The 26,476-nt window shown below is 44.1% G+C and overlaps 1 protein-coding gene across 4 annotated transcripts in view; it reads left to right on the top strand.

Annotated features, from left to right (window-relative positions):
• The window catches only part of KIAA2012 (KIAA2012 ortholog), a 114,178-nt gene that overhangs the window by 30,033 nt on the left and 57,669 nt on the right, over nt 1-26,476 (top strand). For 2 of the 4 annotated variants that reach the window (XM_036023055.1, XM_036023054.1), the window contains exons 6-7: nt 3,375-3,521; nt 10,416-10,586. In XM_036023055.1, the coding sequence (XP_035878948.1) occupies nt 3,375-3,521; nt 10,416-10,586 (318 nt within the window). Of the gene's footprint in view, nt 1-3,374; nt 3,522-10,415; nt 10,587-13,085; nt 13,197-26,476 lie in introns of all 4 variants that reach the window. The other 2 variants (XM_036023058.1, XM_036023056.1) reach the window with 2 other exon arrangements.

Raw genomic sequence — 26,476 nt, 5'->3', positions numbered from 1 at the left:
AGACCCAGGCAGAAATGAAGTTTACACAAGAAAAATTTGTAGGGAATCACCAGTGGAGTCGTTGAAGCTGAGAATCAAATCAATGATTTGGAACATAAGGAAGAAAAAAACATTCAGCCAGAACAACAAGAATAAAAAAAAAAATAAAAAAAAAAACCCAACAACAAGAAGTAAGCTGTTTATGGGACAACCTTAAACATACTAACATCTGAATCATGGGGGTGCCAGAAGGAGAAGAGAAAGAGCAAGAAACTGAAAACTTATTTGAAAAAGTAATGAAAGAAAACTTCCCTTATTTGGTGAAGGAAATAGACATTCAAGTCCAGGAAGCACAGAGCATCCCAAACAAGATGGACACAAAAAGGACCACACTAAGAAACATCATAATTAAAACATCAAAAGTTAAAGATAAAAAGAGAACCTTAAAAGTAGCAAGAGAAAAGCAGGTAGTTACCTACAAAGGAGTTCCCATAAGACTGAAAACAGATTTCTCAAAAGAAACTTTGCAGGTTAGGACAGACTGGCAAGAAGTATGCAGTTATGAAAGGCAAGGACCTACAACTAGATTACTCTATCCAGCAAAGCTTTCATTTAGAATGGAAGGGCAGATAAAGTGCTTCCCAGACAAGGTAAAGCTAAAGGAGTTCATCATCACCAAGCCATTATTACATGAAATGTTAAAGGGACTTATTGAGAAAAAGAAGATCAAAACTATAAACATTAAAATGGCAATAAATTCGCAACTATAAATAATTGAATGTAAAAAACAAATGAAGCAAACAGGCAGCACAGAAAGAGAATCAAATATGGAGATCATTTGCAGGGTTATCATTTTGGGAGGGGGAAAGGGAGGATGAGGGAAAAGATGCAGGGATTCAGAAGTACAAATTGGTAGTTACAAAATAGACAGGGGGAGGTTAAGACTAGCACAGGAAATGGGGAAGCCAAAGAACTTATATGCATGACCCCTTAGGACATGAACTAAGGGGTGGGAGATTGCCAGAGGGAATGGGGGTTACTGGGTGGAGGGAGGCAAAGGGGGAAAAATTTGGAAACACTAATAGCATAACCAATAAAACATATTTTAAAAAAGAATCTGGTTAAAAGAAGTCAAGAGATAGATGTCGTCAGACATCTGGGATGAATTTATTACATTAAGTAGGCACTGAATTTAGTTGAATTTCCTGGCAGCCAAGGTATAAAGGATGTATGACTGCTTGGATCTTCATTTTATTATAAATAAATAAATAAATAAATAAAGCTTTGTTTGAAAAACCATTTTCCTGATTTTGAATTATTATGTAACAGGTCTCTAAGGTCCTTGTCAGAGCACAGATTTTGTGCTTGTAAGCAAAGTGCTAAGAGAATATGGGTAAGGGAAAGATCAGCTCCAACTGGTGATTTAGGTGGCCTTTATGGAGGAGACTTCTGAGTGACCACTAACCCTATGTCCAAAAAGAAATTCTTCCTGACCCTCCCAAGTCAGTCTGCAGCACCCTCACCTAAGACACAGTCTTACTCCTGAGACTTCTCTGGGCATGCTGAGGCCAAAGGTGACTCTCTAAACAGCAACTCCAATTTCAAGGGGCTCCTAATTCTGAGCTTTCTCAGCAGAAACTACCACTGATTACTCAGAAAGTTTTGTTCTGAAGGTGTTTGAAATTCTCATTCTGAAGAATGCCTAACTGTTGAGCTTAAAAGACCAGCCAATGGAAGGATACATAAGAGAACTTTCTGAGGTGGCGAAAATGTTCTAAATCTGCGTTGGTTGGGTGGATATATATATTCTTCAAAACTCATTAAATTTTACACTTAAGATCTGTGCATTTCACTATAGATATTACACTTCAAAAATTATTTGGCTTCTTAAAAAATACACAGTATTTTAAATGTAGGTTCTATCAATATTCAGGTATGGCGAAGCCAACAGATCAGGAGACAACTGCCGTTGAAAACACAGTTTCCTTACCATCCCTGAAAGGAGCGGGTAGACCATGCCATGCAGGGCCACGTGGGGAAGTGTGAGGGTCAGCAGGAAGGCAGAAGGAAGTAGGAATGGGTAAGAGTCGTTGTCGTGGTTTTGCAGGAAGGAATGAGTGAGGCAGGGTAAAGCAGGCTAAGCAGGCTTGGGATTGGTTAGTTTGAATAGTTTTGATGGGTTCTGGGCAGAGGGGCCATCCCTCATTGTCTGGTACCTGGCCCTGGGATGCCTAAGGCAGGTAGATAGTGGCCTGGGGGTATAAGAGCTCCATAATCAGGGTCACTTTGGGTTGGGGACTCTGGATTGGTTGGTTTGCTTATAGAAGGCACACTCACAGGTCATCCTTTACTACCTCTAGGAATCAGCTAGCCCTCAGGGGAACAGTCTCACCAGTAAGAACCCAGATGTCAAAATATCAGAATAAAAAGACCTACTTAATACACATAAAAATACACATTAATGGGATTGGGTTAAATCCTGATTATGTATTATGATAATCCTGGCAAGACGGTCAGGAAGACCACCAGGACAATCATGAGCCAGATTCTTAAAGCTGTTAGACACACTAAGCTTGCCAACATACTGCCAAGTGAAAAAAAAAAAAGGAATAAAGTACAGAGAAAGTGAACCCACTGAGTTCTTACTGCTTTTGTGTGTCAGTGAAAACTCCTTCAGTAACAAGTTCCAGAAACTTAACTCAAACTGTTTTAAACAAAAAAGAAATGTAACTGGGTAGTGCCAGGATGAGAAGACCTCAGGCTCAGGTGGATCCAGGCCTCAGAAATTGTCCTCTGGGCACTATCTGTCTAACTCCTTCAGCTGTGTCAGCCTCTCGTCTCAAGCCAGCTGTCACCTGTGGTGGTCAAGACGGCCTCCTGCAATGCCATGCTACCCTCCTACCTGGGAATCCCAGTCAAAGGGCTATGCCTCTAACAGGGGCATCCAATCTTTTGGTGTCTCTGGGCCACACTGAAAGAAGAAGAGTTGTCTTGGGCCACACGTTAAATACATTGCAACATATAATCACAAAAAAATCGCATAATGTTTTAAGTAAATTTATGATTTTGTGTTGGGCCACATTCATAGTCATCCTGAGCCTATGCAGCCTGTGGGCCACAGGTCGGACCCCCTACAAGATCTTGCAAAAGTACGAGAATTGCTTCTGATTGTGTTACATGCCCACCGTGGACTCAATCACTGTGGCTAAGGCTATATATAATGTGCTCTCACTAGCCAGGCTTCAACCCCAGGCGCATCCACAGATTCAGGGACTGGACACAGCTCCACCCAAACCATATGGTGAGAGCAGGGAAAAGATGGGTCCCCCATAAAAGAGGCAACTGGCAAAAAGCACAGGCATTTTATACAACTTGGCTTTCTTTTTGTCTCCCAGGTGCTCCATGTACTGAGTCGGGACCAGGATCAGAAGAAGCCAGTCCTTTGGGGGGGCCTCCCCTGAAGCACGCATCCTTAGAAAGGCTGGGGGAGCTAACAGTGCATCTGCCCATGGACACGAGCAGAGACATGCTCTCACCTCAAGGTAGCTACTCCCACTCTCCAGCATCCCACAGGAATCTCACCCCAAAGGGAAGCAAGGCAAGATACACAGGGGTCTTCAGCCATGGAAAAGGAGGCTGGAAGGGAGGTGAGCTCCTCTCTGGCCACTTGAAGATGGCTTTTGTCCAGGCGGCAGTAAAGCCAGCTTAGTGTCTAGCTCACAAGTTATTCATTAGACCACCCCCTGCTAATATTCTCTGGTTGCAGAAGTAAAACAGCCCCAAACTGATTAAAAGTTTGCTGCATGCTCTCTAGTTTATTCCGTGATTTTAGCCAATAAAATTTCATTTCTAAACTGTTTAGGAATATATATTTCTTCATTAAAATGTCCATAATATCAATAATAAAAATCTCCAATCTTCCAATACATCATATAGACATTTGAAATTGCACCCATGGGTGTGTGTCTGTGTGAGTTGGATAGGTTGGAAGTAACAGGCCATATTTAAAAAGCTCCCTGTTCTCAGAAAACTGAACCTCCTTTCCAAAGAGCAAGTGCAAGATGGCAGTATCAGAAGCGTTAGGTGATCTCTGACTAGTGGCAATCAGAAGATGCCAAGGGTACGCATTAATATTTAAAAAGTTCTTCCTCTGGGCCAGGCACTGTCCTTAATTTTTAACACATAGTATCTCATTTCTTCCTAACATCAACCCTACCCTCACTTCACAGATTAGGAAACTGGAACCCTGAGAGATAAGTCATTTGTTCGAGGTCACACAACTATAAGTGGCCCAGCTGGGATTGGAGCTCAGGCCTCCTCGTGCCAGGACCTGTGCTGTTCCTACTCTTTACGCTGCACTGCCTTTTAGCATAAACAAAACATTGGACCCAGGTCAGGACCATCGTGAGACATTTTGGTTTTGAGAACTTCTTCTAAGTATTATGGCAAGGGCTTTTTTACTCTATCTGTTAAGTGAGAATTAATCATCCTAAAGACTGTAAAGTTTCCTTAAAAAAAAAAAAAAAAGACTTCCAGCCAAGATGGAGACATAGGTGGATACACTGTGCCTTCTCACACAACCAAAGAAGGACAACAACAAATTTAAAAACAAAAAACAACCAGAACTGCCAGAAAATCAAACTATATGGAAATCCAACAACCAAGGAGTTGAAGAAACATTCATCCAGACCAGTAGGAAGGGCAGAAATGGGCAGCTGGGTGGAGAGGACTCACAGCAAGGCAGCGGCTGGCAGAGTGGGTGGTCCCACAATTGCAAGGATAAACTGGGGGAAGCAACCCAGGATCCCACTGTGGGAAAATAAAGCCTTAAAACTTCTGACCAAAACAACCTGTGAGAGCTGTGATGTCGAGAGAAACTCCCAGCCTCACAGAAGAGTTTGTTGGCAAGATCCACAGGGTCCTAGAACGTACACAAACTCACCCACCTGGAAGTCAGCACCAGAAGGGCCCAGTTTGGTTGTGAGGAGCTAGGGAAGTGACTGAAGGCCGGCAGAGAGCAGAGCAAGCAGCATAGTTCCCTCTCTGACCCCTCCCCCACATATAGTGTTAAAACACAGGGACCTGGGTTGCCCCGTCCTGGTGACCACCTAAAGCTCCACCCCTTACTACATAAGGGGCACACCAAGGCAAAAAAAAATGACCCAAATGAAAGAACATATTAAAGCTCCAGAAAAAATACAACTAAGCAATGAAGAGATAGCCAATCTATCAGATGCACAGTTCAAAACCCTGGTAATCAGGGAGCTCACAGAATCGGTTGAGTATGGTCACAAAATAGAGGAAAAAATGAAGCCTGTAAAAATGTACAGGGAACCAATAGTGATGGGAAGGAAACTGGGACTCAAATCAATAGTTTGGAGCAGAAGGAAAAAAGAAACATCGAACCAGAACAGAATGAAGAATCAAGAATTCAAAAAAATGAGGAGAGGCTTAGGAACCTCCAGGACAACTTTAAACATTCCAACATCCAAATCACAGGGATGCCAGAAGGAGAAGAAGAAGAGCAAAAAATTGAAAACTTATTTTAAAAAATGATGGAGAACTTCCCCAATCTGTCAAAGTCATGAAAGGTGAGGACCTACATCCAAGATTGCTCTATCCAGTAAAGCTTTCATTTAGAATGGAAGGGCAGATAAAGTTCTTCCCAGATAAGGTCAAGTTAAAGGAGTTCACCATCACCCAGCCCTTATCATAGGAAATGTTAAAGGGACTTATCTAAGAAAAAGAAGATCAAAACTATGAATAGTAAAATGACAACAAACTCACAACTATTAATAACCAAACCTAAAAAATACAAAAACAAAAATGAACTAAGCAAATAACTAGAACAAGAACAGAATCACAGAAATGGAGATCACATGGAGGATTATCAGTGGGGGAATGGGGGAGTGGGAGAGGGATAGAGGGGGGAAAGGTACAGGGAATAAGTAGCATAAATGGTAGGTAGAAAACAGACAGGGGGAGGTTAAGAATAGTATAGGAAATATAGAGCCAAGGATCTTATATGTATGACCCATGGACATGAATTAAAGGGCGGGAATGCAGGTGGGAGAGAGTATGCAGGGCAGAGGGGAATAAAGGGGAGGAAATGGGACAACTGTAATAGCATAATCAATAAAATATATTTTTTAAAAAATAGCCCTGACTGGGGTGGCTCAGTGGATTGGGCATCATCCTGCAAACTGATAGGTGGCTGGCTCATTTCCCAGTCAGGGTACATACCTGGGTTGTGGACCACATCCCCAGTCGGGGGCATGCAAGGGGCAACCAATACATCAATGTTTCTCTCCCTCTCTTTCTCTCTCCTTTCCCCTGTCTCTAAAAATAAATAAAATCTTTTTTAAAAAAACACAAATATGAACAAGGATCATTGTCTGAAAACAGGTAGGGAAGGAGCTCTCCACCTGTGGGCCATGACATCAGCTGCACAGCCTGAGCCACTGAGATCAGTGGCAACAGCAGTGAATTTCGTCTGGGGCTTTACTCACCTTGCTCTTCCCTCCACTTGTTTGGAGCTGCCGTGTCCACCAGGGACCGAGAATCTTGAGCTTGTCCATCCTCTGCCACCCAGCCAGGGAGAAGCTAGTCTAAAAAGTCCATGATACTCTGTTGTTAGTTCAGTTCATGACCCAACCTAGTAGCAGATGCATGAAGAGTCCAAGGAGGCAAGATTTTCATGGCAACTTTTTTCTCACAGAGGTCCCTGGGCAAGGGTGCTTCGAGCTGGTAAGTGGGACTATTCCGTTGCCTCAGAGTTTGCACATATACACTTATTCACTGAGCCCTGTATTATTTCACCTTTAATGTCATAAAAATAAAAGTTAGGTTTTATTTATACCTATACACACACATATTTTATTGTTGAACCATCCAAGAGTAACTTGTGGACTTTGTACAGTTTACCCCTTTGCAGCACATTTCTCTTAAGAGCAAGGATGTTCTCTTTGATAATCACAGTACAATGATCACAATCAAGAAACAGGGCATTAACATGTAGCCCTGGCTGGCGTAGCTCAGTGGATTGAGCGAAGGCTGAGAACCAAAGTGTTGCAGGTTCAATTCCCAGTCAGGGTACATGCTTGGGTTGCAGGCCATGACCCCCAGCAACTGCACATTGATGTTTCTCTCTCTCTTTCTCCCTCCCTTCCCTCTCTAAAAATAAATAAACAAAATCTTAAAAAAAAGAAAATTAACATGTAATACTATTTTTTAACACATACCCCTTATTTAAATTGCTCTAATTATACCAATAATGTTTCTTATAGTGCCTTTTCCCCCAATCAATTCAGGGTTCAACTCAGGATCACGGCTTTTACTTACTTCTCTTTAGAATCTTTTAATCTAAAACATTTCCTCAACTTATTTTTCATGACACTGACTCTTTGGGGGTGGGGACAGTGACTTTAAAAAAAGACCCATTTATGGGGGACTTCCAGCAAGATGGAGGAATAGGTGGACGCATCGTACCTCCTCACACAACCAAGAATAGAACAACAATAATTTACAACAATGATTTGCAGTCATAATATCAGAACTGTCAGAGGATTTATCTAAACGGAAGTCGAACAGCCAAGAAGTTGAAGTAGACCCATACATCCAGACTGGTAGGGGACGACGAGCCGAGCGGGCGCGGGGCTGGCGTGGGTCGGCGGCGCGCGGAGGTTGGGGGAAATTTGGCGCAAAATCGGCGCAACAGCCAGCTGGGGCTCAAGAGCGCAGCGGTGATCCCTGAGTACGCAAGCAGCGGCTGGGGGAATCAGTGGGGCAGCGATTGTGGACCAGGGCAGAGCTCGCAGCCCAGAAGCCCAGGGAAGTGTCTGAGTCCAGGAGAATGGAACTGTCGCCATTGATCCCTTCTTTCCCCACTCCTGCCCCTGACCCCACATATAACGTCACAATCTAGCGACTGGGGCGCCCAGCCCCAGTGAACACCTAAGGCTCTGCCCCCCACCGTAACAAGAGCGACCAGACTGGAGAAAATAAATAAATAAATAAATAAATAAAATAATAGGAGAGACAGGGAAAGACATAAGACATGTTTCCAGCAGAACAGATCAGTCCCCCAGGACTCATCCTTTCGAGTGACTAAGAAATAGCCAATCTATCAGATGCACAGTTCAAAACACTGGTGATCAGAAAGCTCACGGAATTGGTTGATTTTGGGTGCAAATTAGATGAAAAGATGCAGGTTACCATAAAAGAGATGCAGGAAGATACATGGAGGAGAGCCAATAGTGAAGGGAAGGAAACTGGGTCTCAAAACAATACAGCGGACCAGAAGGAAGATAGAATCAACCAAGTAGGAAAGCATGATGAAATAAGAATTCAAAAAAACGAGGAGAAGCTTAGGAGCCTCCAGGACATCTTTAAACGTTCCAACATCCGAATTATAGGGGTACCAGAAGGGGAAGGGGAAAAGCAACAAATTGAGCACGTATTTGAACAAATAATAAAGGAGAACTTCCCCAATCTGGCAAAAGAAATAGTCTTCCAAGAAATCCAGGAAGCTCAGAGAGCCCCAAAGAAGTTGGACTCAAGAAGGAACACACCAAGGCACATCATAATTACATTAGCCAAGGTAAAAAACGAAAGAGAGAATCCTAGAAGCAGCAAGAGATAAGGGGACAGTCACCTACAAAGGAGTTCCCATCAGACTGTCAGCTGATTTCTCAAAAGAAACCTTACAGGCAAGAAGGGGCTGGAAAGAAATATTCCAAGTCATGAAAGACAAGGACCTACATCCCAGATTGCTCTATCCAGCAAAGCTCCCATTTAGAATGGAAGGGCAGATAAAGTGCTTCTCAGATAAGGTCAAGTTAAAGGAGTTCATCATCACCAAGCCCTTATTTTATGAAATGCTAAAGGGACTTATCTAAGAAAAGAAGATAAAGAAAAGACATGTATAGTAAAAGGACAGCAAATTCACAATTATTAACAACCACACCTAAAGCAAAACCAAAAGAAACTAAGCAAACAACTAGAACAGGAACAGAACCACAGAAATGGAGGTCACATGGAGGGTTAGCAACGGGGGAGGGGGGGTGGGAGGAGGAGAGAGGGGGAAAAGGTATAGAGAATAAGTAGCATAGAATGTAGGTTGAAAATAGATAGGGGAAGGGCAAGAATAGTACGGGAAATGTAGAAGCTAAAGAACTCATAAGTATGACACATGGACATGAACTAAAGGGGGGAACGTGGGTGGGAGAGGGGGTACAGGGTGGAGGGGAGTGAAGGGGGAAATGGGACAACTGTAATAGCATAATCAATAAAATATATTTTTTAAAAAAGACCCATTTACTAGCTCACACTTCTGCAGATCTGGGCATGGTATATCTAGGTTCTTTGTTCAGAGTCTCACAGGGTCAAAATCAAGGTGTCGGCCAGCTGCATTCTCATTCGGATCTTGGAATTTTTCTTCCAAGACCATTGACATTGACATTTTTGAAGAGGATAGGCTAGTCACTTTACAGAATGAACTTTAATTCAGATGTGTCTGTTTCCTTGTGATTAGATTCTGATCAAAAACGTTTCTTGGCAACAATAGAAGGTGATGTTGTATCCTTCTCAGTGCATCGCACCAAGAGACACAAAATATCCCTTTATGTTTATTTCATTTGTTATATCTTGTTCCATTATAAGTGGTGTTAAATTTTATTATTTGGTTAAAGGTGGCTAGATTTCTCCTTTGTAAAGATAACTTTTTTTTCCCTTTGTAATAAACAAGAAGCTTGTGATTCTTTGAGACCACCTGGGAAGCCAGCTTTTACATACAAACATCATCGACAGTGTGTTAACATGAAATAAAAACCACTCACTCTCCATGAGATTAAGACCATGTCTCAATCACTTAGATTATTGGGTTTCACCTCCCTGGAGCCGTCTCTGCTGGTTTTGAGAAGGAGAAAGGGAGAACAGAGGTGGAGTGTCATCATCAATCCCATTACCCTCCAACCGCCATCTGGAGGGCGCTACTTTGTACTTGACGGCCTTGAGGAGCCATGTGATCATTGGTTCTGCTTAGGGAAATTGCTCTGTGGTTGGAACTCTGTAGCCAATGGTCCCAGGAGCTCTAAGGCTGAGGTTCCTCTAGTAAGAACCTTCGGACTCAGGGTTAGAAGGACTCTGCAGCCTCTCTGGTCTTTCTTCTGTATCAGGAGCCCATCGGTAGAATGAGAATAACAACCACCACAGCTCAGTTCCTCCCGGTTCTTGGAGTTTTCCCCCAGCTGAAGAAAGGACACTGTTTTAGCCAAGAGGAATTTCGCCTTGGCCAAGGGAGTTATCTGGCTCCTTAGCAGGGCTGGAAAGAGAGTAAGTGGGATAAGCCATCAGCCAAGCTAGAAAAGAGGTTGCTTCTCCTTGTTGCTGATTCAAAGGTTCCCCCACTCATGCTTTTTCTCTTTTTGCTTTTGAAGATGATGATGCCCCACTTCAGAATGTGACCCCACCACTGTCCCCGACTGAAGGAAGAAAAAGTCCAGAGGGCCAGAGGAGCCTGGACGGCCTCCAGACATCAAGCTGTGGCTGCTCCGCAGGCCCCCCAAATGTGAGATGGTCCAGGGCCGCACTCCCAGCAGAAGAACAAGGTAATCACTCTGGGGACAGCGGGGCAGGGGGTGGGGGTAGCCTGGATGCCCCCACCTTAGCTTGTCTGTGGCTTCACGCTCATTTTAATCACCTTCCAGGGTCACGAGGTACCCATGATGTAAGCTGTCAGAAAGCCACCCCGTTGAAAAGGGGAAATCAGTAGTGTTTCCAAAATGTCAGGGGAATTAATGCTCACCATGCATATTCCCAAAGAGTCAGTACACGTTTTAAGGGCTTGCTGCACCAACACGCATTGCCAAGCTGTTCTGTGCTTTCCTCACTGCTGGCAGCAACACGTGATGACACAGCAGCCTGTGCTCCCTGCGCTCCTCAGCAGACACGCTACCGGCTTTACCAGGCAGACTCAACATCCAGCCATAACCCTCCAGGGCCAGGGAGCCCGGCGACGTGGGCAGTGGGAAGTCATCCTGCAGCCCAGGGCAGAGGCTGTGACCTGTTCACAGAGAAAGAAGGACTCCTCATTTCTATTGAAGGGTGAGGTAGGGCAAGGCCACACCCTCTATGACTTAGTTCTTACCCCTAAGAGCTGACAGTCTAGGAGACGAAGATGCTTATACAAGAGCAATGATGCAAAGACAGTATAGTAACAGCTTCCATGAGGGCTTTGATCTAAAAGCAGCTCATAAAATTGCTTCGAGTCCAAATTGCCTCTGAAAATCCCATTGGGAGGTACCATGCTGGGGACAGACAAACCATTTTCTAGAAATTGCACCTCAGCCAGCTATCCCCCCCTCTTCAGAACCCTGGGCTGCTTTCTCTGGTTGAGCAGCAGATGAAGGAGAAGGGGTTGTTTGGGCGCCAGACAATGTGAAAAAAGTATCTGTTAACAGCAGAATCACACCCAGGGCTGAAAGAAACACTGTGAGAGGCATGTGAGAACTGAGACGCACCAAGAAGACAACAGATACCACGTTTTTCATTTTCATCTCATGCTCACCCAGAGACAGAGGCCTGGCTGTTTAAATATCTCCCTCTCTCTCTCTCTCTCTCTCTCTCTCTCTCTCTCTCTCTCTCCTCTCTCTCTCTCTCTCTCTGTCTCTCCCTCTCTCCCCCCAAACACCCCCTCGAAGCATGTGCACTTGAAGCCCTATAAACATAAATTAAATACATAGATCCACAATTAAACACATAACTCCACTGTGTTTACAGCTTCTGTTTAAGGCTGAAATGGTCAAAATTAAATCCCCTCCCCTGCCACTTCTCTCCGTTTTCCTCCAAAGTCACTGTTGTCACTTACAACCATTTCAGAGAGAGAACCTTTCTTTTACAATCCCCTCCCTTTTGTATTTACATGCAACTGATGCTTTCTTAGTTTTGATACAAAGGAACCAAACGTTGGCTACCACGTGACAGCACCAAGGGCGTTCCTAGGAGGTTGTACAGTCCAGGACACATCACACCCCACACACACACACACACACGCACACACACACACACACACTCTTACTGAGCCATCCTGATAAAGAGAGAATCTGATTAGAATGAATGCCAGAGCCATGGCTGTGACAAGAGTACAGCTTGAAACCCCAAGTGTGTAAGCTGGGTGTGTGTTAGTGAAGGTGTGTGGGAGGACACATGCTAATATGCCTGTGTTGGTGTGTGTGCTTGTGTAGGTTCACCCACACCTATGTATGCATGTGTGTGATTATGCAGGAATGCATGTATGTCTGCAAACAAGGTGCACACATCAGTGTAGGTGTTGCTGTTCATGTGTGGTACGTGTGCATATGTGTGCACACTTGCCTTGTGGGTGTACATATGTTCCTGTGCATCAGTATGTGTGCACATCTCTGTAAATGTGTGTGTTTTTTTGTGTGCATATCATGCTTCTGTGTGTTTGTGTATCTGTTCGTGTCCTTGTAGATGTCTCATTCGCTGGTGGCCAGCTCTACTCCTGATCCCTTCGCCTTAGAGATGGGGGAGGTGGGGGCAAACAAGCACTTTCAGTCTTTCAAAGCAACTGAGTGAAATACGGCTTCCTTTTCTGCCCCTGCCTGAGCCCCCTGGAGTCACTAAGCAGGCCCAGCATTTGGCCCAGAGGGCATGGCGGTACAAGCTGAGCACTGCACAAAGCAGAGGGAACACAGAGGCCGGGCTCACGGAACCCTGTGCCGTGCCTGAGCTACACACGCCTACAAGAAGGGGCTCCCTTTCCTTCACACAAGGTGCCCCCCCCTCCAGCCTAGGCTGGCACCAAGGGGCTGCTTGAGCCCAGAGGGGCCACCTTTTCCAGACTCTCACAAAGTCATGGTATCAGCCGGTGGCTGACACTATGTTCATCCTACCTTTACCTCCAGGGGGCAGGAACTAAACTGGAATCTTGCTCTGCCAAATCCCAGAAACAGAGCTGACCTTGTACTCTGAACAGCCCCTGAGCACACTAGCATTTCTCCCAGAGATCCAGGGAGCACGGTCCTGCTTCAGCCTCCTTCCCTGCACGGGTGCTAACACTGCCCATGCTCATGTTTATTTTCAAGAAGAGTCCAGAGACCTCTCACTGGGATACTTCTTGCTGAGTGCAAATGGAGGGAAGGTCTCCCTCTCCCTCCCAGGGCCCACCCAAACGGATAAGCTTCTGTCGAGTGAAGGTAAGATGATACATCCCAAGCCAGCCTCATTTTCATAAGGAAAGATTTTTACCTGCAGCTTCCAAAACTACTCAGCAGCAGAGACATCATTAAAAACAGACGCAAGTCAGCCAGTTTCTCCCCGCTCGCTGACACAGAGGTGCTTCTGTAGCTCAGACATAATAACCCAATGTTTGCATAACAAGTTTACTCTTGCTAGAGCATCTGGAGAGAGAAGTTCCCGTGGAGTGGCTTGGAGGAGGTCTAATGGGCCGTGCTGAAGCCTTGATGAGAATGATAAAGCCCTTTTGGTATTTGCCCAAACTAAACATCACCTTTTCTCTTCTTTCCAAGCACCCTCCCGAGGTAGAGATGGCTAATTGGTAATCCAATCGGGTATCCTTGTTATGTGTGTTGATTCACTGCCGTGAATCATCTGGCTCCTGACAGACATCAAGGCGGTTTCCAAAATCCTTTCTGGCGCGTTAACTGTTTGGAAAGGAGATGCTGGCTCCGTGCAGCAGCCATTTTGCAAAGGGGAAAGAAATGAAGTCAGAGGGTGATGCGTGTCAGCCACCCAGGAACCACCATCGGGTGTGTGTGTGTGTGCATGAGCAGTACAGCCAGCAGGCCTCTTGCTGAGGGAGATTAGAGTCTGCGTTGGTGGGTTATGTCACAACCGGCTTAATGAAAAGAGCATGGATTCAGAGCCGAGAGATCTGAGTAGCCCTAGCTTGTCCTCTATGTTGTCAGGTGGCTTTGAGTCGGTCCCTCCCAATGTCCAAGGCTCCTCATTCCATCTGAAATGAGAGGGTCGACTCCTCCATTGACAGCAGTTGGAAAACTCCTTGACTGTTATTTCTGGGCTGTTCACGTTGTGTCTGTTTTTGTTGAACTAGCCACCTGATACATGGTTTCCAGAAACCAGACTGCATTTGGTTCCAAATTCAGTGTTAAAGAACTCCCACCATTGCTTGGGTTGTGCTCTGATATGAGTACAAAAATAACTCAGTTCTGACTTGGCGGAAGCAGGAGTTAGACAGGTGGAGGGCACTGTCTTCGGGACACAGCTGGGACAACAGCTGGAAGGCAAATATGATTCTGCCCACCTGCTGCACACTTGTACACTCTGTTCCAGGAGAAATACCTCCCCTTTTGGCAAAACAAGAGTCAGAAACATAAAAGGAATATTTAAGTTAAATATTTAGTTTTGTTGTCACATGGTCGATATGATGTTTCACTTATTTTGGTATCCCCAGCCCCTACCACAGCGCCTGATGCATACATAACAGGATCACAATAAATGTTGACTAAAAAATCTTTCAATATTTTTTTCTGCACAAAGAGAGAGAAATGAAATGTATGCTAAATAAATGAAGGTTGGCCTGCCATCTTGTACCAGTCGCATGAACAATAATCCTACTTGCCTCTCAAACCTAACAGTATTCACTGTGAGCTTGTTGAATGAATGAGTGAGTGAGTAAATCAGTCGATCACTGGCCTCTCTCTAGCCTTTCCTCCATATACAGCTGGTAGACTTGCTGTCTTAACGGTGATTGGATGGTGCCCTGGGATATGAGGCAGGAACTTAAACCCGCAACTCCCTACAAGGGTCCAAGGAACAGATCTAGCTTTCTAACAGTCTCTATTAACTGTTAATGGGAAAAGTTTGTTGTTTTGTCTCATTTTTCTTTGCTTTGTTTTGAGAAGCAGTACACTGAAAAAAATGTTAATTCTTGCAAAGGATTTGCTCCAACCACACCAAACTCTTTGCAGTTAAAGTTGTTCAGATCCATCTTGATCACCATCCCGACCTACCCATCCAATCTCATCTCCCACTACATTCAGGCACACCCTTTTCTCTTTCCTTTAATGGCCGGAACATTCGGTCTTCTTTCTCTTATCTCCCAGTCTCCGCCTAAATTCCCCCAAATATTTAGAATATGTTTAAGTTCCAGGGGAAGGCTTATCTTTTCTGGGACATTTCCCTTAATAAATCCACCTCATCTCATAGAACTGCCGGGACGCAGCCGCAGATCATCCCTCTCTCTCACTCCCACTTCTGTGATCACTGTATTTGTCCTCATCTGTTTTCTGTTTAGCTCCCAAATGTATGAGTCCTAGGGAACCTCTCATTCTTATCACATGTTCAAGACATGCTTGCTGACTGACTGAATACCCCAGGTGCCACAAGCAAAATGCTTTTGGAATCATAATTGGTTGGTGGGTTGTTTTTTTTTTTTTTAATTAAAAAAAATCCTCAGTAAAAGAGTAAATATGATCTGTCTCTTTTTTTCTGAGACTCTCAGACTTTGTCAACATCTATTTGGAAATAAATTCTTAGGCAACTAGATCATGATATCTTGCTTTCAGACAGAAAAGAAAATGAATATAAACCTTCAGAGAAAAAAAGATGTGAGGACTAGAGATGGAATTTGACCCTCTTAGTCATGGTGGGGTATTGTACCACTTAGAAAATTCAAAAGGCTTAAGAAGGAAAAGTTAACTTGAAAGGGTACAAGTCAAAACACTGGATGTGATCTCTAAATTGCTTATTCTTTATTCAAGTCCTTCATCTATTCTCTTCATTGCAATGGCAGCTATAGAAGTTTTTTCAAAAGTTCTTTTATTCAGAAATTTTTACTGCAAGAAGTTCAAGGATATCTGTGCCAGTGATTTAGGTCTCTAGGTCCCATGTAAATTTAAATTCCTGATCTCTTTCAGAGTTTTCCCAATTTAGCACTTGTTCTTGTCCTAGATGAATTTTCACCTCCAAACATGTTTTGTTTTCGGTAATTTAATTAGCATCCTTCTCTCTTGCAAATCTTGTTGGTGTGGTGATTTTAAAACATCAGGGTGGGTGCGCTGGCCAGTGTGGCTCAGTTGGTCAGAGAGTCATCCCATAAACTGAAAGGTCATGGGTTTGATTCCTGGTCAAGGCACATGGGCTAGACTGCAGGTTCGGCCCCCATTCAGGATATGTGTGAGAGGCAACTGATCAATGCTTCTCTCTCACATCAGTGTTTCTCTCCCTCTTATCCCCTCTCTCTGAAATCAATAAGCATGTCCTTGGGTGAGGATTTAAAAGATGAAATAAAATAAATAAAAATAAAATACAGGGGTAGGCAATAAGTAGATTTATAGTTGTATGTGAAACGATGTCTTCTTGTATGTAATTAATTATTACTGTATTATTATCATTAACCTACTTTTGCCCATCCCTATATGTCTACAAATCCTCTGACACTTATTCCTGCAAAAAGGGAGAGCAAATCTCCTCCTCGATGTGGGCTGGACATAGCAAGCTCCCTTCTAGTAAACATAGAATATAACAGATGTGACGGTGTGTGACTTCTGAGACTGGGCCATAAAGGGAACTTCCTCCTTGCTTTCCCTCTTGAATAACATCATTCTGGGGAAAGCCAACCACCGTGTCTATATGCAGCCACTCAAGGAGTCTGACGGTAAGGACATGAAGCACGGGAAGGATTGGTAAGGTCTGCATGGCAAGGAAGTGAAGCCTCCTGCCAACAGCCAGAATGAACTCTCCGGGCTTGTGAGTGAGCTACTGTAAATGCTCCCGCACCCAGTGAACCAAACCCTTCAGATGGACTGCCTCCCTGGCTGACGTTGGGGCTGAAGGCTCATAAGGGACTTCATACCCGAATCACACACATAATCCACCCCCAGATTTCCACAGAAACTGTGTGAGATATGATAAAGGTTTGTTGTTTTAAGTCACTAGATTTGGGAGTAAGTATTGTTTTCAGTAATAGGCCATATTACTTGGTGTCATTCCCTGATGGTCTGCAATTGGTAAACAAAAGATAAAGGGTCTAAGAATATCCCATCTGGTCTCAAAACACTGATTATTTGGGGGGCACAAAATGCTTAGTGGTTTGACTTTCTGTTTGTTCTCCCCACATGTCATTTGTGATACTGTTGGTTATGGGGATGAGTGTTGGTGGGGTAGTTGACAGAGTATGATTTCCAGGGGTAGCCTTTGTGACGATGCTTCAGATTTAAGGACGAGGCTTTTAGATGAGGCAGCATGAGGAAAAAGAGAGAAAACTCTAAACCAAATTTTCGAAGCCTTGGCTCTACCAACCACTGATTTCTGTGATCATGGGCAAATCATTTCCCTGCTTTGGAACTCAGCTTCCTCATATAGAAAAAGAGAAATAGGGTTTAGATCATCCTCACAACATATGTCCCACAGAGCTCCAATTCCTCATAGGGGTGGTAACAGGAATTACATAAAATAACAAAAGGTTTCTGAAGCCAAATAAGTTAAGCAGACCTCTTGCTGCAGGACTCCAGACAGGACTCTAATACGCTAACTTGAATTATGGCTCTTTGAGATGAGGACAGCAATGTTCCCAAACTTATCTGACCACCGAATATTTATTGTTTTTTAGTACAACATCATGTGGATCTAAATAGTTTGGGGAACACACTTTGGTAAGTGCTCAGCTAATGACTTCAAGATTCCTCCCAGCTATAAATGCAGCATGTTAATTAAATAAACCCCTTTCCCAAGGAGACTCAGGAGGGCAGTTCTGCTGCCCAAGTCCCGGAGCAGAATCTCAGCCATTTGGTAATTCCTGAATATTCTTATTTTTCTTTTCCAAACATCGGTTCTGAATCAGCAGATTTGCTGCGGCAACTTGTAAGCACCGAGTTCTCTGTAGTCACCTCATTTCTTCTCATGATGCCTGGTGCTTTCTGTTCTGTGCTGAGCCTTGACCAATATACTCTCCTTGAAGAAATCATGGGGCTAACTGGTCCATCCCATGCATCACAGGGCGGGCTGTCAAAGCTATGTTTGCCCCAGACTTCAGAGAGAAGCAGAGCTGTTTACCTCACCACAGTGAAACCAGCAGTCTCAGCAGCTTACACTGGAAAGTGTTCCTACAGCCACCAGCTGAGAGCCAGCAAAAAACTATAGGGAGTTTCCTTTCTCTTGACAAAAGCCTCTCCTGATTTCTGTAAGTGCAAAAACTCCCCTACCTCATATGGCTGAAAATGTGGTGTCATTACCACTCTTTGCTTTTCAAAGAAGGAAAATGTCAAAAATAATAGTTTTTTTCCGATCCGCTAGAAATTTTTTTAAAGAAAAAAGTCACCCTGAAGTGTTGAAGAATATTTCATTTCTTTTTATTTTTCGTATATGATGGCACTTACATTTTTTTACAGAGTCTGGGAAGCCATGAATTCTGCCTCCCTTTGCATTTGTTCTGTTTTGGAAAACACTAGAGTGAGAGGGAATGTAGGCATCACCTTTGTCAGTGTTTAAGCAGAGGAAGCATTTTGTCAGACTCATGAGGACACCGGTGGATAACGTGAATACAAGCACAGCTCCCTGGTTGAAGTAGAGATGGTCTGACTGTCCTCCTAACTTCTCCACAGCCCAGCTAATTCTTCCCCTCCTCAGCTGGTTCTTGGGGGGTAGGAGTGGTATGTCGAGAGCCACTAGGGCTATAAGAGCACACTTTGAAAACCCTGTCATTTTATGGATATGGAAGCTGAGGCCCAGAGAGGTACAGTGATTTGCTCAAAGTCACACATCTTTTATGTGGCAAATCTAAGGCTCGAACGCAGATCTTCCAGCACCCACTCGGATCAAAGCTCTTTCCACAATATCACACTGCATCTCATCCCCCTTGTCCAGCTTTCCAGGCTTCAAGGAGTAGCTGAAGTCCCACTTTCACTGTGATGCCCTACCTGACCACCTCAGCCCACACTGACTGCTACTTCCTTAGTGTCTCACCAGGCACTCCTTTACTTCCTTGATCTTTCTCACTCTTCTTTTTTTCTTTCCTCTCCTAGAGTTAAAATTCCTGTAGATGCCCCCCCCCCCCGCCATCTGCTTCTAAATATTCCAGAGAACGTAGTAGGTACTCCCAGAACATTGTCTATAAATACGGATTGAAACCATGAGTAGCAGAGACTCATTTCCCAGGATCCACTCTTCCATTATTCCTTTCCTAATAAAATGCCCACCCTAACATTCAGCTGAACACGTGGTAGCCCAGCTAGAAAGTATATCTCCCAGCCTCCCTTACAAACAGGCATGGCCACGTGACTAAGTTTTGGCTAATAAAGTGTGAGTGGAAGTAACATGTGAAAATTCCAGGTCCTTTCCTTAAAAAGACTCTGCTCAGCCTCTTCCTTCTCTGTCCCCGTGGATTTGGTTGTAGTGGTGAAACAGCTTCAACCATGGAAGAGGGCAATTCTCTGTGAGCTGATGGAGCCGTTAGACAGAAGGAGCCACGATGCCCTGATAACTTCATGGAGCAGAGCCACCCCAGTCTGCCCACCCCTCTCTGCACTCTTAGTGAAAGAGAAATAAATCTTCATGTTTTAGAGCCTCTGTTTCAGCATCTTACCATGTTCCTTAACTCCTAATGCAACGATAATAATGTCTGCCGTCCTAACTCACATTGCCTTGTGACAATCAAACCAGATCATACTTGCAGTACATTTTGTAAAGAATTAATATAAAATTCCAATACAAAATATCACGAGCCTAAAAGAGGGAAGACCCATTACACATGTCTTTGACTCCCTTCATAAAATGTACCAAACACCTACCAAGTACAAGAGACAAGGAGGGGGTTAACATTGAGACGGAACACTCTCAGGCACTTTGCCACACACGGCATCTCATTCCACCATCCCACCAATCCTATGACAGAGTATTTTCATCCACCTATCATTGGTGAGGACATGGAAACCCAAGAAGGTTAACACCCTTGCACATACTGATGACCCCAGGTGGGTGGCAGTGCTGGGATTTTTCCCTAGGCCTGTTTGTCCCACGGGCTCTTCTCTGCTCACCCCGCACCCCAGGGCACCTCTCCGGGCCCTGCAGCTACTTCCCTTGGGGACCTCTCAGTCCTTGTAAGAACAGATTCTCAAGGAACTAATTCTACCATAAGGTGGAATAAAATGAGTGCTGTAATAGAAGCCTAAATAACACAAGTCAGGGGCGTTCGAGGAAGGAGCCATTAACTCTAACCTAGGAGGCTAGAATGGGTTTTTACAGAGAATCTCCATTTGCACTGACTTTTGAGAAATAGTAGAAGTGGATAAACAGAGGTGAGGGAAAGACATAACCAACTGAGGGAACAGCATGAACAAAGGCAAGGAGATAGGAATGAAGGGTATTCACAGGAGATGATGTGGGATGATGAGGAGCCTGGGAGAATGGGCTGGCGGCGGGGGGGGGGGGGGGTTGCTTCATGGCAGGGGATGGGGCTGAAAGGCAGGCCAGGGCCAGACCAGGCAAGGCCTCCCGTGCCAGGATAGAGCTGAAATGCTGCTATTCAGACAACAAGGAACTACAGATATTTGAGGAGAGATGTCATACAACCCAACGTGTGTGCCAGCATAAAGGGACAGGCAAGAGAAAAGGTCCAGCACTTAGGCTACTGCAGAATCACCCAGACAACAGCTGAGAGGACAGTGGACAGACGCAGGAGACACTGCAGCAGGAAGGTCCCCAAGGCCATGCACTGGCACTGGACTCAGGGATCAACCAGCACTCTGAATTGAGAGCAGCCAGAGATGAGCCTCTTTGTAGAGCCTCTTGACAAAATTGGCTACAATTCTCATCTCTAATTTTCTACTCAAATTACCTTTTCTCTGTTTTCACTTTCAGTTAAGAGGATTAGTTTAGGGTGAGGGGGTGTGTGTCGTGTATCTTAATTAAGATAAAACAACAATTAAGGCCCTTGAGCCCGAGTCACTCCCACAGGGCACAACCTCTCCCGCAGGGCACTCAGCCCTGGCCGCCCCCCTCATTTTAAGTCGAACTCCCACCAGCACACATGAAAAATAAATTCCAGTGTCATGCGCCTCTAAGCCTGTCAGTGATGCAGCGTGGCAGTTTTCTGGCTTACGTGCTTTTGGGGGGAATGGTAGAGCTTCCTAGCAGAAAACTGTGGTAAATAATCAGAGTTCTAAGGAAAACCCTGATAGCAAATTTCTTGGGAGCTGTGAGCGAGGCAAAGGGCAAGGCGGAAGCAGTGATGGAGGGTGTTTGTATAACCCTCCCGCAGCCTCTCGCCCTGTCACACATGGAGGTTCCCCTTTCATGACTGTTTTAGCCTCTTTTCCATTCCAACCACTGAGCACTCAATTCTTTGAGGGAAAATTAACATTCATTATGCAATTTATCTCTCTCCTTTTAATCCAGAGTGTCTGTCTCCAAGGTCCCTTACTCAATAATTAATGTTTGTTCTCATTTCCCATTCACCAGAGCATCTATTCTTGAACTGAAGGGTGAACAATTAACGCTAATTATGGCTTTTTTTCTCTCTCCAGTGTTGGTTCTCAGAATCCCAAGCCGCCGCACTCAGCCTAAGCTATGTGCGTGCGTGTGGCTGCGTGTGTGCACACCGAGGTGGAAAAGCACCAAGGGGCAAGCTTTTCCAAGCCCCACCACACTTTAGCAAACCAATAAACCCGAACATTCATTGTTGGCAACCTCTCTGGTATAGTTATTATCAGTAATGAGACAGTGAGGCATAAATACATACATAAATGTGTTTGGAAATTAGTTTTAGTGGGTAGCTAGATGGATGATCTAGAAATCTTTTCCAGTTTGTATTTTCCATGCTTTCCTGGAACTTTTCTTCCCTATTGCTATCACCTCGATATCTTACCTGTCTCTCTCTCTCACACACACACACCACCACCACCACCACCAAATTTCCTTCTAAAAACTATTCTTTCATTGCCAATCCACTCAGCTGACCTCTTTGTTATCTGTTACCTTCCCCTTAACTGCCTCCCTCTGACCTGTCATCTTAATCCTCTTTGGCCATTAAAACCGCATTGTTTCAACTAATGTTCATTTTGACTGACAAGGACAGCTAGGGGAATAATTCTCACCCACGGTGACTCTAAAAGATCACACCAAAAAATTCATCAGGGCTGTGCAGAAGCCTGTCTGTCTCTTTGGCTACAATCAGAAGGGCTGGAATCCCTCATGTCTACCCAGGTCCAAACCTTGTATTCGTGCTGCAGCTGGAGGCCGGGGGCCCCTCACGCACGCCTGTCACCCTGCCGTGCTGCGCACACTGGGCCGCGACACATCTGCTGCTCCAATCTGGGCACCTCCTCGCAGCACGTCAAGCATTAACTGTTTGTTTCATGCTCTTGCTCTGTCGAAAGTTCCCCTCTCTCAGAAATTTAGCATCATGGTCCCTGCAGTGTTTCACCCTTAAACATCTTAAATAAAAATCCTCCAATGCTTTATTTAAGCCCTGTCAACCTTCTCTTCATGATACCATCTATGTTTACAAAACCATCCAATTCATTAGGACACTTATAGGTAAGGAAAATAGCTTATTTTCAAGACTTTTTCACACTCTCAAGGTAAAGCCCTATTGTTTTCCAGTCTATGAATCTGTTGGTTCAAAAATCAGCCATGAAAAGGAGGGGCCTACTATTCCACGTCTCCTAAAAGTTTAGCTTTTCCTCAGAAAGTCACCTGTACTTCTCATCTACGTCATTTGACTTACGTACATATTATTCCATACCTAGACCTCCACAAATACACAATTTCTCCCCAAATATAACAATAAGTAGGAAAGAGGGTTCACTTCTTGGAGAGCCCGAGAAACGTGGTGTCCTCACGAGTGACACAGGGGCAGCACTGCGTGCTGTGGTCTGAGTGTAAATACAGGGGAGAAAAGAAGTTGGGTTGAACCAAGTGCTTGTGCTTGGCTGGCCCGGGAAGCAGAACGTGGAGGGATGTCCTGGGGGTTCCACAGGCCATGTGCTGCACAGTTCACCGTGTGAGAAGGTGTGCACAGCTCAGCCCGCACAGCCACAGACTAGGAAGCTATCAGAGGAAAAAGACTCTCAGGCTTGTATTTTAAATGGAGGACAGAGGCCAGTTCTGTCTCTTCCCAGCTTCCTTTTATATTTTGTTTCTCCCATACAGAAATAAGCAAAAACCAGGAGTACAGTTTGACTTTCTAGCTCATCCTCCACCCACAGCCATTGCTGCTTCTGCTTTAGACCAAGGAAAAAGGATGATTATGTAGAGACTTTCTCTTTCTCCTAAAAATAGTCTTTGATTAATAGGAAAATGTGTGTGGTCTTCCTTGCTGCTTTTTTGGGGGCAGGCAGCAGTGAATCCTGAGGGAGGGAGGGACCTGCGAGTGTAACAGGAAGCCAGGCCACAGATGGAGGGCCAGAGCCAGAGCTGGCTAACAGGAATTGTTTTTGCCAGAGACTGCAAAACTAGAAGGAAGAAAAGGCACACGCATATGCTTGCCAATCTCAGAATCTGTAAGCAGAGAAATACCTGGGGGCCTGGCATTCTGTAGTACCCTTCCTGCCACTCTTCTTGGGTGAACATGCTGCCCGTGGTGGGAAGCGTTTCAGTGCCACCGGTCTCACTCATTGATTGGACATGGGCCAAAGCAGCTCTTAAATAGGAGCCTCCGGTAAAGGATGGTGATGACGATGACGATGATGATGATGACGATGGTGGTGGAGGTGGTGGTGATAACTACCATTGTTATCTATCTTTGATGTGCCAAGCATTGAGCTGAGTGCTTTACATTTATTTCACTTCATCCTTACAGCGATGATATAAGCTATATTCTATTATCTTCATTTTTCATCTAGGACAATGTGGCTCAGAGAAGTTAAGGGACTTGCCAAAGGTCACACAGCTAAGTGGTGAAGCTGGGATTTGAATAGTGAGAACCTGCATTTTCATCACGATGAATGATTAGTGGTGATGTCAGTCTAAATAGGCACATTTCCATCTGACAACATGTGAAAATTTGTTCCTGACTTTAGGAAGTTCCTGACTTTAAAATGACCCATATAAACGAATGGCTTCTGCTGCTCTTTTCTCCTGCCATTTCCCCTCAAGCAGCAGCAGACACTCTGTTGTGGGTAACACTGAAAATGATTTGCAACTTTTAGAGATGTGGGAGAAGGAGAGAAGCTGAAAAAAAAAGAAGACATTGTTTGGGAGAACCAAACTCTTGAGACAGATATTCAAACAAGATAGGCCTGTTTACAGGCTAGCTCTCCAGACCAAAAATGTTCTTCCTAATATGGCCAAAATGTTATAATGTCACTTCTATTATTCTACTATTTAAATCTTACTAACAACAGATTCACTTTAGAATCAGAAGTATTCTCTTAAAATACTGATACTGAGACGCTAATAGCCACTCACATTTCAGTAAAAAAAAAAAAAAAAGTATTTAATTGGCTGACTGCCCTCTTGCAACCTAGATGAGAATAGCCGTGCTGAGGGACTAAAATTTCTGGTAGGGATAAAAACAGAGGTTGATAATTCTAGAGTAAGTAGAGTTTTAAGGGTTGAAACATGCCTGACCTGTACAGTGCCCCAGGCGGGCTTGGATTAACAGAGAATATTAGCTATGTGGGGACAGAGGCAGAAGAAGAAGAAATGTACAGAAAGGGAAATGGTAGATGCCAGAGAGAAACTATTTCAGAATTGCCCCCTAACAAGCTCTATATCCAGGAAAAAGGGGAGGGAAAAAAACCTTTTATTCCTTCTCTTCTTTATTCCTAGTAACTAAAAGACCTTAGGCCAATGCAAATCTCTGTCTTATTTCTAAGCTTTTGAAAATACTGTTCTCTGCCTGAAGCACAATTTCTCATCTCCTATCCCCCAACATTTTTTTAAATTGTGGTAAGATATACATAACATAAACTTTGCCAACTTAACCATTTTAAGGGTACCGTTCAGTAGTGTTAAGTACATTCACATTAGGTGAAACCAATCTCCAAAATTCTTTTCATCTTGCAAAACTGAAACTCTATACCCATGAAATAACAACTCCCCATTCTCCCCAGCCCCCAGCCCCTGGCGACCTCCACCCTACTTCCAGTTATCCCCCAGCTTTCACGGCTTTTCCTAGTCAACTCCTTGTTATCGTGTAGTTCCCAGTTAGTTTTCAAGGCCACCTCCCTCACAATTTTCTGTGCCCCCCACCCACTCCTCTCCACTGATTGGGTGGCAGGCCTGTTCCACCACTCACACTGCACCGGGTGCTTACCCCATCACAGCATCTCTTTTACTGAACTGTCCACTAGCTAGGCTTTTCTCTCCATTAGACTGCAAGCTTTTCGAGGGCAGGGACCCATAGTACCACTGGTACCTGGCAGAATGCTGCTGGCCTCGTTGACATAGGTGTTTTGTATGTATTTGAATAATAAAAGACTTCAGCTATAATATGAGTTAAAAAGGCTTTTTAAAGGAGGACTTGGGAGTCTCACCACCATGCAGAACATAGTCCCTGCAGGAAAATGGTTCCAATGGGACTGCCTTTAGAAGCACAGAGTTCTTCTTTCAGGGCTTAGAATATGGGAACTTATTTGTTCCCTTGCTTTGCTAAACAACCTTAATGAAAACCTCTTACGTCTCTTTGTGTTTAACATTCCCCATTAGGTTTTAGGAAAATGAATATAATGCTAATCTGAAAATACTCGATATCCCCAGAATTGAGTTCAAAAGGCATTTAAAACATCTAGTCATTGGAATCACCTACACAGAGTCTTTACAACTTTTTGGTTTGGGTTTGTTTGGTTTTTGGTTTTGGTTTGTTTGGGGGTTTTTTTGGTCATTTGGTTTTAATACCCATTTTCAGATAAAATGATAGGATTCTGAAAAATCATATAGATGGTTGACTTTGGGTATTTGTGAACTTGAAGATCAGTTTCAACTATTCTCGAATGACTTCAGAGGTCAGAGACACATACAGTATGTCATTTTGCAGAAACATAAAGTCAAATCATAGATATCATGAGGGTGGGAGATAGAAGACCACCACTAAGCTAGTGAGTGCACCTACCCAACCTCCTAGCACCACATCTCAGTGTTGTGGTCTATATTTATTGTAACATCTGCAATGCCTTTTGTGAAGTTACTCTTTAAAAAGTAACATTGATTTAGCCCCAGCTGGCTGGTGTGTCTCGGTTCATTGGGCGTCGTCCAGTAAAGTAAAAGGTCACTGGTTCAATTCCCAGTCAGGGCACATGCCTGGGCTGCAGATTCAGTTCCCTGACAGGGCACCTACCAGAGGAAACCAATCAATGTTTCTCTCTCTCTCTCCTCCCTCCTTCTGCTCTCTCTAAAAATAAATAAAGTCTAAAAAAATTAAAAGAACATTGATGTGTGTGTGTGTATATACACATATGCATACACACATACATATATGTAGTTTTTTTAAATGGCCCTTAAAAGAAGACCAACTACTGGGGCTAGTGATAGAAATAAGAGACAGTGAAGTGGTCTA

This window comes from Phyllostomus discolor, chromosome 4 (genome assembly GCF_004126475.2).
Source record: "Phyllostomus discolor isolate MPI-MPIP mPhyDis1 chromosome 4, mPhyDis1.pri.v3, whole genome shotgun sequence".
Classification (NCBI taxonomy): domain Eukaryota; kingdom Metazoa; phylum Chordata; class Mammalia; order Chiroptera; family Phyllostomidae; genus Phyllostomus; species Phyllostomus discolor.
Note: the sequence above shows the minus strand (reverse complement) of the source record. Positions and strands in the feature narration are given on the sequence as shown.